The 15,551-nt window shown below is 43.3% G+C and overlaps 1 protein-coding gene across 4 annotated transcripts in view; it reads right to left on the bottom strand.

Annotated features, from left to right (window-relative positions):
* Positions 1 to 5,761: 5,761 nt before the first annotated feature.
* The window catches only part of raph1a (Ras association (RalGDS/AF-6) and pleckstrin homology domains 1a), a 76,340-nt gene continuing 66,550 nt past the window's right edge, over positions 5,762 to 15,551 (bottom strand). For all 4 annotated transcript variants that reach the window (XM_040006272.1, XM_040006275.1, XM_040006274.1 and 1 more), the window contains 7 exons: positions 15,157 to 15,222; positions 14,865 to 15,008; positions 14,678 to 14,788; positions 14,469 to 14,567; positions 13,690 to 13,810; positions 12,410 to 12,540; positions 5,762 to 9,539 (listed from right to left, as the gene is read on the bottom strand). In XM_040006272.1, coding sequence (XP_039862206.1) covers positions 7,173 to 9,539; positions 12,410 to 12,540; positions 13,690 to 13,810; positions 14,469 to 14,567; positions 14,678 to 14,788; positions 14,865 to 15,008; positions 15,157 to 15,222 — 3,039 coding nt within the window. In that variant the 3' untranslated portion in view covers positions 5,762 to 7,172. The remainder of the gene's footprint in view (positions 9,540 to 12,409; positions 12,541 to 13,689; positions 13,811 to 14,468; positions 14,568 to 14,677; positions 14,789 to 14,864; positions 15,009 to 15,156; positions 15,223 to 15,551) is intronic.

Here is a 15,551-nt window from a genome sequence, read left to right as displayed (position 1 = left end):
TACAAGTATGAATTTTGACCCTATTTTTCTTCCTTTCAGCTGATTGGTCAATGTCATGTCAATCACAAATTTAACAATCCAATCAGAGAACAGATGGGTTTTCTGTCAGAGGGGTGCTATTTTGAACTGCAGGTCTTATGGGCGATTGTGGCCCAAGAGTTGGGAGTTCGCCTTGTAATTGGAAGGTTGCCGGTTCGAGCCCCGGCTTGGACAGTCTCGGTCGTTGTGTCCTTGGGCAAGACACTTCACCCGTTGCCTACTGGTGGTGGTCAGAGGGCCCGGTGGCGACAGTGTCCGGCAGCCTCGCCTCTGTCAGTGCGCCCCAGGGTGGCTGTGGCTACAATGTAGCTGCCATCACCAATGTGTGTGTGAATGGGTGGATGACTGGATATGTAAAGCGCTTTGGGGTCCTTAGGGACTAGTAAAGCGCTATATAAATACAGGCCATTTATCATGTCTGACAGAGGAAAACTCTACAGAACTAAACCAGATGTAGTACAGATGAACTTTATATAGACAAAGCAAAATGTGCCTTCATTAGTTCAAGGGCTAAGTGGATTGTGTCGTTGTTGTTGTTGGACCAACAGACTATCAAAAACTATATTAATAAACAATTATATTAATATTTCTATTCAGCCCTCTACACTACAAATTATTCCAGTTCAGAAACCAATTCTTTTTTTAGTTCTATCCGGGGAAAAATCCTCAAATTGATACGTACTTTAAAATTCTCAATGAGTCTGAAATCACTTTAGCTGAATTGGATACTGCTGTTTCCCAAATGGCGAGTGGTAAATCACCAGGTCCCGACAGAATCACAATTGAATTTTACAGACATTGTGACATTAAAGATTTATTACTAGAGGTATTTAATGAATGTATAAATGATCAGATGCTTTCTCCAACTATGAAACGAGGAATAATTTCTTTACTTCCTAAACCAAACAAAGACTAGCTTATGCTAGTTAGCCCATGTTTATGCCAACAGATTAAAAACAGGAATAACTCAAATAATAGACGAGACACAGTCAGCCTTTATAAAAGGACGTCATATCCATCATCATACCCGTTTAGTATTAGATATGTTGGATTACAATTATTTAATTCCTCATGATAGCCTTATTTCCTGATTTCTTTAAAGCTTTTGATTCTTTGGAGCATAATTTTTTGTTTAAAGCTCTGGAGTCTGTGGGTTTTGGTCCCAGATTTGTTAGTGTAGTGAAAATGTTGTGCAAAGATATAACAAGTAGTATTGCACTCGATCAAGGGTTTTCTAATAGTTTTAAAATTAATCGTGGCTAATAGTAATGCCCTATTAGCCCGTTATTGTTTATTGTTGCAGCCGAAATGCCATTTATATCAAACTCTCTTCAGATCTGGAAGGAATAAACATTCTTGATAAAGAATTTAAAATTTGCTGATGACACTGCCTTATTTCTAAAGAATGTAAATATGGTCTCTATTGCAATTAATAAAATCCTTTCATTCTCAAAGCATCCGGCTTAACACTAAACCTTAGAAAATGTGAGATCTTAGCTGTACACAGCTGTAATCAAAATACTATTAACAATATTCCAGTAAAAGAGGAGGTAAAATACCTTGGTTTAATAATCAGTAAAAATATTAAGGATGGAGAGAATAATAACATAACTCCTAGATTAAATGTAGTTAACAAATATTTAATCATTGGCTAACATTTGATTTATCCATATTAGGTTGTATCTTACTGTCTATAGCAGAAGGACTCTCAAGACTCACATACCCCTGTTATTCAATTTTTACATCTGCAAAAATGATTAAACTGTCCGATTCCATTATATTCAGCTTTATCTGGAAAAATAAAACACATTATATACGCAAATCACAATTAGTTAAAGACTATGAAAACAGGGGCTTGAAAGCTTTAGACTTTGAATCCATTATTGCTGAGTTCAGGCTCAGATGGATGAACGACTGCATTTCCCTCAATCTATGTGGTGCTATAATCCAAACAAACTCTTTAATAAGCTCGGGGTATTTTATGCTCAGATGTGATTTTGAAATATCTGAGATTCCTCTTAAGTTGTCTAGTTTCTATAAGCAAGCTCTGGATTTTGGGAAACTAATTTTCACCCACAATTCTGTGTTGTGGAATAACAGGGTCATAGTCATCAATAAGAGTCCTTATTTAAATCAGACTGGTATGATAGCGGTGTGTGTTTTGTTGTTGATCTGCTTGATAAAAACGGAAACTTGCTATCTTATGAAGAATTTATTGATAAATATAAAATAGACGTTTAATTTAATAATTATAATTATGTTTGTAAAGCGATACCCACACCGCTGTTAAATCTTATCGTGAATACTTGAAAGATTTCACTAATAAGAACATGCTCACCTTCACTGACGATAGGTAATACCTCAATAAAGGACAAACAATTTAATAATAACTTAATCTCTAATACCTGTAAGCAAACAGTATTCTGTAACTATAATGTCAATGTCAGACATGACCTCGATAACACGTTGAAAGAAAAGTCATTTTCTTTTTACCTAAAATAGCCACCTGTGCCTAAAATGAAAGAAACACTTCTTATCTGACATTTATCCAGTTGGAGAAATTCTGTATAAAAGGTTTAAGTTTGAGTCCAACTCTTTTCTGTTCTTCCGATCCAGAAACATTAGAGCATCTATTTTTCACTTGTCAGTATGTTGATGCTTTTTGGTTTGAAATACACTGTTGGGTTTCACTCAGATTTTCCAATACACCTTCCTTCACATCTAAGGATGTTCTTTACTTTATGGACAACCTGGATTCTGAAATCTCAGATGTTGTCAGTTTTGTAATAGTGCTGTGTATTTTATTCATTCATGTAAGTGGAAGATGCCTCTCCTCTGTTTACCATCTTCTTGAATTACTTTTGTCAATATTTTAAGTCACTTAAGCTTATTTCAAATATGAATAAAAAGACTGCTGTACTATGCTGTAAAATCACAAAGTACTTGCTATTCTAATGTTCCTGCTTGTGTCAAAAGGTCCATGTTCCTTATTATTTTACCGTAGAAACTTTTATTTTCTCCCAGTAAAGTTATGACTTGCTTCACCATCTTTATAATGTAAATTGTTACAATTCTGGTCTGTTTCCTTGACTTGTTTTGTATATGAGAATTTCTTTCAATAAAGGTTTAAAAACAAAAAAAACCCTGCAGGACACCAGCACTCGAGGCCTGGAGTTGCCCACCCCTGCTATAGACAAACTACACTTTTTGCTGATCAACTTGATCAACTCATTTTGTGGATGTTTTATAAACAAAGACTGCAGCATAAATGTAATATCACACACTTTAAGCATACATCACTGTGTGCATTTTGTTGCATCAGTTTACCCTCTAACAGGCATGCTCATGATGGAGTTCTGCTAGCTTGCCAGAAACATGACCCTAGGATCCACACACTAACACGGCTTACAGACCTGTATACAAACGTTCAGATGTGCACACGTTTGAATCATTTCTCCTTTATTTTAAATGCAACAGCAGTCGTGACACCAAACAGCCATGTGCTCTGCTGGGTGTCCTTGAGCAAGACATTTTCAAGACATCAATCAGCGTCAAACTGTATCTCGAGTGTCGCTGAAACACACCGAGTGAGTACTTTCCTGCAGGGCAGTGGGTTATAGAAGTATTTCTCTCAGGTGAATCCCTCCAACCTCCCCAACAATATCACAAAACAGGTGGTTGAAATGTTAAAACAAACTTAAACCATTTTCTCACCATAATTACAAACCGGAGGGGGAAAACAATTGAAAGCTGAGATGATTGCCAAACTGGGGCAGGAATATCATATTTTTGGCATCTGTGCTGGTGCAGTGGTGGTGACATGTCATGCAGAGGATTTTCATCATTTCATTCAAGATTAAAAACTGGAAGGTAGAGACAGAGTGAGGTTAAGCGGCACATAAAATAAAAAAGAAAGATCAGAAAATGGATTTAAAAACTTTATCAAAAATGACAGAGCAAGTTTCAGTAACTATAAGAGTGGAAGGATGAGACGAACGACTCGACTGACCTGAAACGTCCTGCTGCTACTCTAACCACATGTACCCTCTGACTACTATCAGAAGACATGTTGCTAAAAACAGAGTCATTCATGTGTGACTTTATCTACTGACTTACAAAGACTAACTGCGATAGCTGACTAGTGTCATGGGTTGTATCCACACTCTTAGCACCAGAGAAGTGAATTTTTTTAACAGGGTGCTCTTTCCTCGTGTCAGGCAGTGCTGAAAAATATCCGCAATCATTTCCCACAGCCCCCAAAATATTATTTTAACCAAACGTTAACCCCAAATGTTTGTACATGTGGGTGGGATCCTGCAACCAGTGAATCTTGTAGGTGAACAGTTCACAGAGCTGTCACCTTAATCTGACAGATATTTCAACTCCAAAGGTTAACATCAGGGTAAGATGGATGTTTCAGAGCTCAGTGTGAACAGTGTTACGGTTTAAACAGGGCTCAAAAGACTTGCAGTTGACTGAAGCCCCATCTACTCTTTAAAAAAAACACCACCAGGGGGCACAAAAGTAAATAGAAAAGTGAAATTGTGCATTTCATGGTTCTATGAGTTAATTGCACCTGAACCTGTCCTAATAGAAGCTGTTGTTATTTTCAAAAGCACGTTCCAGCAATGGGACATTAAGGCCAACAGAGAGCTGTGCTACTCTCGGTCATCCTATCAGGTTGTTGCCCCATAAAAGCTCGAGATTAGTGTTTTTTGGCTACATCGTCACACAAAGATGCTAGTGAGTATGTCACAGATCATACGAGTCCAGGCTTTAGGGTGGTCAGGGCGTGATGTAAACACAATGCTTTTAACAGTTTGAGCATGTTGCTTTTCAGGCACTTGTTCCCAGCATATCCTTTAGTGTTTGATTACTTTAGTGGTCGCACACTTTCGCTAACTAACAAAGTGACTGAATAGTTAAAACAACACACACTCGTACAGTCTTCTTTCATTGGTGGACTGTTAGGCTTGGGCAGCATCTTTGTCATATTTTACCAGGTTATTTCATGTTTGGATTTTTTCTATGTACTTTGTCTGCATCTCGCCCCCACCCTGACCCCAGCTTGCACAGTGGGAAAGTATCATGTAAATTTCACTCAGCCATGACCCAGAAAAAACTAATTACTGACACTGACACAGCTTACACATGGAAGGCTAGCATCAGCTGGTGCTAGGACTTCAAACATTAGTCACACGCGGGGTGGTTTTCTTACTTTGAGATTGCTGCATCAGTCTACATCAGCGGTCCCCAACCCCCGGGCCTCGGACCGGTACCGGTCTGTGAGTCGTTTGGTACCGGGCCGCGAGAGTCGAGGCTCAGGGGTGAAATGTATAGTTTTCAGGGTTTTTATCGGTTTTCAGCGTTATTTTGTTATTGTTTTTATCGTTAAATTGGTTTTCCTGGGTCTTTTCACGTGTGTTATGAATAAATCTTTTTTCGGTACCGGTACTAGTTTTATTTTGTTGTATTTATCCGCGACACCTTAAAGGCCGGTCCACGAAAATATTGTCGGGCATAAACCGGTCCGTGCCGCAAAAAAGGTTGGGGACCTCTGGTCTACATTATAATTTCCATTTAACCCATTTCCATTGAAGCTGGCTGCATATTAGCACATTTGATGAAAGAGAGGCAGGTCTGACTGTGAAACGCTCTTCGGCTAATGACTTGTCAGTTACAAGTATACCTGATCAGCACAGCATGACAAGGACTTACATAATGAACTTAATGAATGAACTTTTTATTCAATAGGACCAAAACGAGTGGCTGAGTGCCTTGTACTAGTGCGGGCAAAGACGTTACAGTGTGACGATATTCTGTGAGGACAGTGGTGACAGCAGGGGGGGGGGACCTTCCTTTTAACAGGAAGACCTCTACAACATTGAGGGAGGCCCACCAACAACAATGTGGTGATTATGTCTGTCATTAAAAGGACGTCTTTGATATTGGAGCACTAAAGCTGAGCTCAGAGAACCTGACTCATCATAACACTTAAATACAGACAGCTGAGAGAAAAGAAGTCCAGGTCTATCCTGATGGCCTCTACAGAGGGAAGACGAGAAAACAACTGGCGCAAATATACTCGCGTGATGTAATTTCAGTCCTAATTTGTTTATAATCTGTGCCCAGCATCCCTGGTTGAATGTCTACCTGACATACAACATGTTTTCAATCAGCAGATATTCAACCGATTGGTTTTACGCCCTGGGAGTCAGCACTGGTGAACTGGTGAACCTGCGTAACATGAACCTCACATCTGCTCCTTTCTATGGAGGGACTTGATTTCAAAAGTAGCATCTTCTCGTTTCTCAAACTCGGCTTGTTTAACATGTGGCTAAAATGCAACCTAACCCTAAACAGTTTGCTAGTTACTTGGCGGTTTGTTAAGAGTGGAACAAAAGAGACTTATTTAGAAATGACCCAAATATAAACCCAGAGGAACTGGCTGTATAATAGTTTTGGCAGCCCAGATCTTTAGAAGAAGGCAGACCCATCCCCAGTCAAACTCATTCACTCCGGACACGTCTTAAAATCTTAAAATAACTATAACAACAATATCTTTCCAGTATTAAATAATCTTATATAAAAACACACAAAAACAGTTGGAAATAAATGGCAAACCTCCCTCTAAGGGCTCCCCGCCTGCCTCCCCCCTCAGTTCACAATACACATTTACACACTGTGCCGTCCTTCAATGATTCCCTCCTTCCCTTGATCAGTAACATCACTGCCACTGCTCCATGCAGTACCTGTTGTTTTGCAGCAAAAGGTCTCTGTTGCCGTTAAAGTCTTTGTCTCTTGTCGCGTTTCAATTAAGCTGCACAGACGTTGTGAAAAAAGCTCGATAGGTGACTTTTCTGCTTCGCTTGTATACAGATATATACATATTTCATACTTATTGGATTAAACATGTATTGTTAATGATAAGAGTAATGAGGTTAATATTAACAATCGGGGTCTGAGATTAAGAGTAGGACACTTGCTACTTCCTCAGAGTCCGAGGGTGGATGGTTTAGGATGGAGCGAGACGGATAAGGAGAGAGAGACATTAATTATTTTCTCTTCAGGAACAATTACACCAAATTGTTGAGTTCAGTTCTTTAAGCTCCACCCACAGCGTCCTCCTTCCCCTACCACTCACTGGTCAGTTTGGTGCTTTGGTCCCGTTTCGGCGGAGCAGGAGGCGGGCCTCGCCGCAGCGTTGCATAGCCTGAGATGTTGGCGTGTTTGGCGGAGTGGGAGTGTGCGTGGTGGCGAGATAAAGTCTGAGAGTGTCCTCGGACTCCCTGCTGCTGCTGTTGCTGCAGGAGCTCAGGTGGAGGAGGGGGGAGGAGTGCCATGTCGTCCATGGTGCCCACAAGCTCCATCTTGGAGGAGGATATGAGGTGGGAGGAGGTAAGCGAGCCGTGGCGAGACACAGACTTCCTCTTAAGGGTTCGGTTTAGGTCTTCCAGGAAGTGAGACTTTAGTGCCAGGGAGCCTGGAGCAACTGATTTGGGGGAGGTGGGGGGAACAGGTGAGGAGGAATAAGAAGACAGTGATGGGGGTGGGGTCTGAGATAGAGGTGGTGGTGAGAGGGGCATTGAAGTTGTATTATCGTACTGGGCCGTGTTGCTCATTCGCCGGTTCAGTGTTGGAGGAAGGACCGCCCCCTTTTTCAGTGACCCTTGTTTCCATGATGACGAGGATAAGGAGGAGGTTGCCGGATGTTGGTGTGACTGCATCTGGGGCTGGGGGTTTACCACTGCCACTTTTGGGGGTTGGTGAAAATCTGATGGGTGGGGAGGAGGAGGAGGAGGAAAGAGCTCAGAGTCACTGGGGGGAGGTGGGAAGTAGTCTGGGGATGAATCGAGGTGAGGAGGCTGGGAAGGAGGTGGTGGGGGCAGAGGACAATGAAAGTCAGCCGGCTGGTGATGCTGCCCGGTCTGCAGTCCCTGGAGCGCCAGCGGCAGGTTCGCCAGATTCAGTTTCCCTGGTTTGGGTAGCGGAGCAGGAAGTGAGGAAGAGTCTTTAGAAGGTGACCCTGTCGCTGACGAGGAGCTCGACGAGGTGCCCATTTGAGGAGCTTGGCCAAATTTGCTAACCAGGCTCTCAACCGTCTTGGGCCTCTCCTCCTGGGTCTCTCCTGATGAACTGGAGCGGATAGAGGAGGCTCTCTGAGGTGTAGGTGGAGGGCCCCGTTTGGAGGATCCTGTGGACGAGGAGGAAGGCGACCTCTTTATGGGCGAACTTGTCTTGGAGGACGAAGAAGAAGAGGGAGGAGGAGGGAACTCTCCCAGGGAGCTGTCGGTAGGAGGTGGCGGGAACTCTGGGGATTGTGGAGCCACGACACTGCCAGGTTGCCACTTTGGTTTGGCCTTAACTGCTGGAGGAGACAGAGGGGCAGCGATCTTGGATCCCTCCATGTTGGAGTTAGGGGCAGGGTTTCCTGGGAACTGATTGACAATTTGTTTGACCAAAGAGGAGGTAGCAGCTGCAATGGAGACAGCAGAGGAGGTGGAAGAGGGAGAGATGGCAAGATTTTTGGAGGAAAGGCTGTGCTGCTTTGGCAGAGTGGGAGGTGGCTGATTTGGGGAGTGTCCTGTGGAGAAACTCTGCTGCTTTTTAAATGATCCGTGTCCAACTTGTGGCTGTGTTGGAGACACAGGTGAGAGTGCGATGGGAAGGGAAGAGGGGCCTGAGGGTTTGGGAGCAGTGAGAGGGGGAAATCCTCCAGTGAAGGTTTTGGGAGGTGCAGGAGGTGGTGCGTTAGGTGACAGAGGTCGGAGACCTTGCAGGGAGGTTGGAGGAGACAGCTCAGTGGGAGGTGGAGGAGGAGGTGGGGGAGAGTTATCATCAGGCACTGCTGGGCTGAAGTCATACACCATGTTGGGAAACTTCTGTGCCAGGAACTGTTGGAGGCCCGTGTTGGAGAGTTGAGTGCATGAGCTAGGGATGGGCTCTGGAGGTGGTGGAGGTGGCAACCCATTGGCATCCGGGCTCTCGGGGGGAGGAGGAGGTGGGAGATAGGAGGGTTCCTGTGCCAGCTCCTCCTCCAGTGGGGGTGGTGGTGGAAGAGCGGATGGGCTTGGAGGGCCAAATTTCAATGCTGCCATGGCTGAGCCCGGCACTGGTGCCGTGGGTGGAGGAGGAGGGGGAGGAGATGGTGGTAGCTGAGGGGAGGTGCTGTAGGCAGCTGGAAGGGTGTTGTAGTTGGAAAGCGAGGGTGGGGGGGCACCCGCCTGCTGTGTTCTGGATTGGTTCTGGCTCTGCAGGCGAGCCAGCGTGCTGTACTTCACGTATGAGGCGGGAGGAGCCGGCTGATGGGCCACGTTCGCTACAGGGGGCAGTGCGGGAGGTGATGGCGGTGACGGGGAGGAATCCTCAGATGGGACGAGGCTGTCAGTGAAGCTGGTCCGGGATGGTGGAGTCTGAGGCTGAGAGAGAGGGAGCGGCTGGGGGGAGAGGCTGGGTATCTGCACAGGGATGGGTCTACTGATCGGGTCGATCTTCATCATCTGCAGAGACAGAGATCAGAGTGGGGAGTGGGATGCAGGATAAAGACGTGGTGAGAAAGGAGGGAATAAAGAAAAAATGACCACAAGCTAAAGACACCCGACTATAAAAATGAAAAAATCCACAAGAAGGCGAGACATCAAACGAGTGCAGAGAACACACAGAAACATTCACTGAAGAGTCATTACAATCCAATCGTGTGAGGTGCCTTACATACAAAAGTACTGAATGTGTTTGTTATTAAATCTGTGTTTGTACACCAGTTTGTATTTAATCATTATTTATCATTAACATCCTCCACAGTGCTCCGTTTCCTGTCTTCCTCCCTGCTAAAGGTTTCTTCCTTTAACCCTTTAAAGCCGGTCGGAGCGGACACGCTCCATTTTGCGTAACTATTTTAAAATCCAGGTAGCACTGCAACCACGTAAGCTAGCGCAATAATTTTTTTTGCATATGAAACCGGAGGATTTGTACTTACATCTTATGCCATCAGCTTGTCCTCGGTTCCACGTATAGCTTTGCAAAAACTGCATAAAAAGCACTTGCAGCAACAAAAACATAATATTCCAGAAACACGCTTTGCCGATCCGATCAGCTGTTTGTAACACTTCCTACGTCGATCAGCGTGAACTGTCGCATGTCCGCCATGTCCTGCCCGAAACCGGAAGTGACGTCATTTCGCGGAAATGTAGTTTTTTTACCATCAGGGCCTTATGAGCCTATACTGGTGTTTTTAAAAGTTATGTTTGACTTTATGACTTTCTGTGTCGTTTCTGGGATGCTGGGGACTCATATTGCACTGCTGGAAATAGTTTATTTTGATGCATATGCTGTTATTTTGCAAATTTGCATTATAATATTTATTTTCGTTTTTCCTGCAGTATATAAAAATTGGTGTATTTCAAAAACAAAACTATGAAGACACTCAAAATAAGATTCCTGTGATGGGAAACTATTTTGTGCAACTTTTTTGTATTTACAGTTTTGAGGGATAAGCCTCTTAAATTTCTCTAACTAGAAATATATGTTAAAAAAACAAAAACGATTTTCAATTTTTTTGTAGTTTATTGCACTTTTTTGCAATTTATGTAATTACTATGCACTTAATGCAGACATATTATTAAAATCTGGGCTATAATGGTTGTATTGATGTATATCAACTTGAAATGCTCCCAAAAATGGCTCCACAACATGTAAAAATATAATATAAGCTCTGGTGGACTTGGTTCTATGGTAGGTCTTAAAGGGTTAAAATGCTGGCTCACGGGGGGTTTGTCTGGTTGTTGGGATTGTCTCTGTATTATTGGAGCGTCTTATATATAAAGCACCTCGTTGTTGTGATTTGACGCTATATCAATAAAACTGAAAACATGCCCTGTTTGTTGCGTTTAAGTCAGTTTTTTGATTTGTTACAGTTGTATCAACATAGTTTATTGTTAAATCCCCCAAACTGATTTTATCTCGTATAAAATGTTACAAGTTGTCCTTTTATATTCATATGTATATTTATTCCTATATCTCTATATATTTATCTATTTATCTCAATATTTATCTATCGTAACTTTGTTCCTAAACTAATTTAATACGAGTTCTTGTTGTTTGTTGTATATTTGCTGCTCAATTTCCATCTGGGATTCATAAAGTTTCTCTGATTCTGAAGTTACTATAGTGTTAACGTTTTAGCGCAGAGGGGCACGTAAGGCCAGCAGCAGGCTGTCAGCATACTAGCAATGAACAGTGGAAACCTTCTCATTAAATCAATACACGGCTGAATCACTGCATGTCCAAGTCATAGTTAGGACTTGTTCATCAAAACAGAAAAACAATGCATATTTCAAAATTATTATTAGAGTTAGAGTTCAATGTTATTAACACGTTTTATATTCTGGACAGGTGTCAGGTTCCTCTGACACGCGCGTCTTAGGCAGTTTGTGGTTTAGCTGCTGTTCCACGTTAGTTCCAGCTTTCTTTACAAACTCTTTGTTTGGCCTCTGATCTGGCATCAAACTCAACGATGTTCACTGTGAGCCGGGCTCAAACATGTCTGGTTAGCTTTAGTTAAACAGTGTCATTTATTAAATGTTTGCAGGGGGCATTCACACCACGAGGTTAGGAAGAAAATCCAACAGGTCAGCTGCAGCCGTTTAAAACAGGTGAAAACCAACATATACATGTTGCCATAGAGACAAGCTGGCGGGATGGTCCTGACTCTAACCTCACTGGGGTCACTGTGCCCGTGAGCGTGACCACTCCACGTACAGTAATGGCAACAAGCCTGTGTTACATTACATGATATAATGACACTTGCAAACACTCTGAATGATTTAGCTTTGTGTTAGCAGCTACTTGCTTTCTGACGACCAACGAAAAGTCCTGAATCCTAACTACACATCTGCAATATCTACATTTGCTTGTTTTTACTGTAGGGCTTTTTAAAACTCGTACAGTTTGGGTTTTAATGAACGTATGATTTACCACAGACTGTGTGATTCACTAACAGCTTTTCAAGGCCTTCAAACGAAAGCACAGAAATGCTGGAGGAAGCACCGTAGGCCTAACGTCGAGGAAAACATCTGTCACATCTGTCACATCTACTCAACTGTTCAATGTCATGATTGTCCATTTTTATACAACTGCAGCTCAAGTGTCACTTCAAATAAAACCAGTGCTTTAAAGATTGCAGCCAAGCTGTTAACATGCCGGTTACATCACTTCCTGTCTAACCTCCACTCCCTCCTCCTCCTGCACAAAGTGGAACTGGCATACGTCCCTTCATCTTTGATCGCTGGTAGGAAAGCAGAGGGGAAACATGGGCAAAGGCAGAACACAGGCAAACAGATGATGAAGGAACACACTGTGAGCATGACCGCACCTCTCCTTGCGTTCCTCTCCTCCAAGCATCAGAGAAAATGGAGCTGACGACACTCTGGGAGCGGGTGTGGCCCGATGATGTCATCTCTGATACACCACTGTCTGACTGGCTCGAGTGGTTGGACTGGGATTCTGGAGGGTTAACAAAACATTGAAAAACTGATGACAGTGCTTTTAGTGTGTCTTTTAGCTCATGTTTGAAAGAATCCAGCTGCAGGGATCTTTCCACAGCAAGGTTTATCAGGTCTGAGTGCTCCTTCAGCCCTAATGTGTTTATCTGTAGGTGAGATATACATTCACATGTAATACATAACAACACACTGCTATGAACGAGCCAGTAGAGCAGGGCGATATGACCAAAAATATCTATCACGAAATACATTTGAAAATTTGCGATAACGATATAACTGATGATATAATTGACACGACAAAATACTTTACAGCTCCTCAACTTTATTAGTGCAAAAAAAAAAACAAACAAACATCAATGTATTTTCACTTAAACAAGCAGCTGTTTTTTAAGTGCATTAAAGTTATATAAAAATGTAACAGTGCAAATTCCTCGCTGACAGTTTAACCAAAAGGCATTTCCAGTTTTAACTGGCCGACACATCCTCAGCATAACCATGTATAACATCCACAAAACTTAAAAAGAGGTTATACACACACAATACGGTAACATTATGTTGAAGCACAGTACGTATCACTCCGCGAGGCTCCGCCTACGATAGCCGTAATGCTCTGACAATCCATCAAGCGGTGCGGCTTCGTAGCTTAGCAAAGTCATACTGAAACCTTTGACAGATTTTCGAGCGCCGTGCACATAAAATCGTTTTGAGGTCAGTAAACACAACCAGAGTTCATACATAAGGCACACGGGATTATAAGGGGCTCTGTCGACTTTCAGAAAAATCAAAGGATTGATTTTAAGTGTGTCGTATTTTCCAAACAACACGGTAATAACGACGGCCCGCTAGCATGCTTTACCAAAAATAGTGCTTTGTTGTGTATCTGACAGACGAAAGCTAAACCAGTTCCACACCAGTGAAGCTGCAGCATTTTTACAAACCAGTTCTGGTTCATCCGTTTCATTCAACGATCCGCTTTCTCCGCCATGTGCGTATGTAAACAAAGGCACTGTGCATGTGCGTTTTACCCATATTCTATCACGATATTTCATTTTCTTATCGTTTCCCAACATTACACCAGTATTACCATGAACGGTTATGATATAGCCCAGCCCTACCAGCCAGTGATCTCAACCAAAGGAGGCACACGGACCTGGAAGGCTGGAGGAGCTGGATCCAGACTTGATGGAAGACGAAGACAGGGAGGACCAATCATAGGCTGCCTCCGACCTCCTCATTGCCTCCTGGAAGTTGATGTACAGCTGCTTCCCGTACTGATGGACACATACACAGGTGACACTTTACACAAGAAAGGCAGCTTCAGCAAGTACACAGCGTCCCCACAGTGCTCCCCCCATGTGCATCAGGCTGTGGGCAGGAATAAACACTTGGGGGGGAGGTGTCAGTAACAGCACGCCGATCATAAATCAGTGGTGAATAAGTGAAAATGACAAAGTAATAGCAGGCAGTATAAGGCATGCTTATTAGATCCCATCTGCGGGCTGTCACACACACAGTCACAGCTCTGTGCACTGTGTACTTTAGTCTCAGGTTACACACTCTTATAAACAGCTAGGCTGAGAAAAGGAGCACACAGGCAATCACAGCGCTTAAAGTTTGGCAAAGTTAGCTGGCACAGGGTGTTAGACCATGGAAAAGAATTAGAGCTAAAACACATCATTTAACAATAAAAACAGGAGTTGTTGTTGTTTGTTTTTAAATAAACAACAGCATCCTAAACACGGGCAAACTCTTCAATTTATACTCGTTTTCATATATCATATCCAGAATAGTTTCCCATTTTTCATGGTGCACCAGCATGGTCCTGTGTCCCACAGCCTGTGAGCCGCACCAACATCATACACTACGAGTGAATCATCTCTGATTAGAGCCGTCGTGTGATATGACAGGGAGACTGTGTGAAACGTTTACCTTAGCGATGCGGATGCTGTTGATCCACTGCTGCAGCGTTCTGACATCGTCACAGCAGAGATATTTGATGTACTGTGACTTCTTCTGGATCTGAGGGTGCTACAAAAACACGCTGCATTAACTCACTGGATACTATTAGTTTTAGACCCATCCAAGCGTCACTACAGTTTTTCACCACTAGATGGCAGTGGAGGCTTATGTCCACCTACCTTCAGCACCATGCAGTAGTCTGTGGGAGCCTTGTACTTGCTCTTGTAGTCCTGACCAAGGTAGACATTAACATGATCCAGCTGGAGGAAACACGCCAGGTCTCTGGATGCCTGCACAAATACACGTATCTCACAACTTTGCACCCAAACACTGACTGTATGACAAAGTGCTGCCTCCATTACACACCTTGGCCTTGCCCTTGGGAACGTAGTAGATGCCCGAAGCCCTCAGCAGAAAGTAGCGCTTCTTCCAGGACTTTTTGCCATCCTCCTTCAGCCATAAGACACCCTCCATCTCAGGGACGGACACTGAGCTGCCCCCGAAACACTCCTGATATACAAAAACACCATTTTTATTTTCGCCTGAAATTAAAACCATCACGTGTAGCACTCATTCTACATGTTTAGCCAGCATTTCATGTAAGGACCCAACAGAAGGGAATCTGATGAGGAAAAAAAGAATAAAAATAGAGACCGACCTCTAACAGAGCCTCCTTGTTCCTCTCGGCCATCTCGCATGTCTCCTTCCTCCCCAACAAGTAGTTCTGCAGTAGACAGTGAGCATGAGAAAGAAGGGGTAGGTGAGGAGCTGGAAGTCCAAGAGAAGGTTCAGTCGAGAAGTCGCAGCAATCGGCTTCTGGTTTAAGGTCAACCCTAATGTTCAGGAAAAAGTCCCGCTGTGACCTGCACTATGCTGCATGTGGAGGAGATCTGAGGCTCCACTGGGAACCCGGCACTCCGAGCTGGTGCAACATGCCAGAATCCGTCCCATGAATGAGAGCGGTGTCCTGCGGCGCTGTGAGGGACAACATGCCACTCCTCCACCTTGCTCATCACCTGTTACCTTTTACAAGATTTGCCTGGAAGCTTCTGC

The sequence above is a fragment of the Simochromis diagramma genome, unplaced genomic scaffold, assembly GCF_900408965.1.
Source record: "Simochromis diagramma unplaced genomic scaffold, fSimDia1.1 OVJJ01000511.1, whole genome shotgun sequence".
NCBI classification, from domain to species: domain Eukaryota; kingdom Metazoa; phylum Chordata; class Actinopteri; order Cichliformes; family Cichlidae; genus Simochromis; species Simochromis diagramma.
Note: the sequence above shows the minus strand (reverse complement) of the source record. Positions and strands in the feature narration are given on the sequence as shown.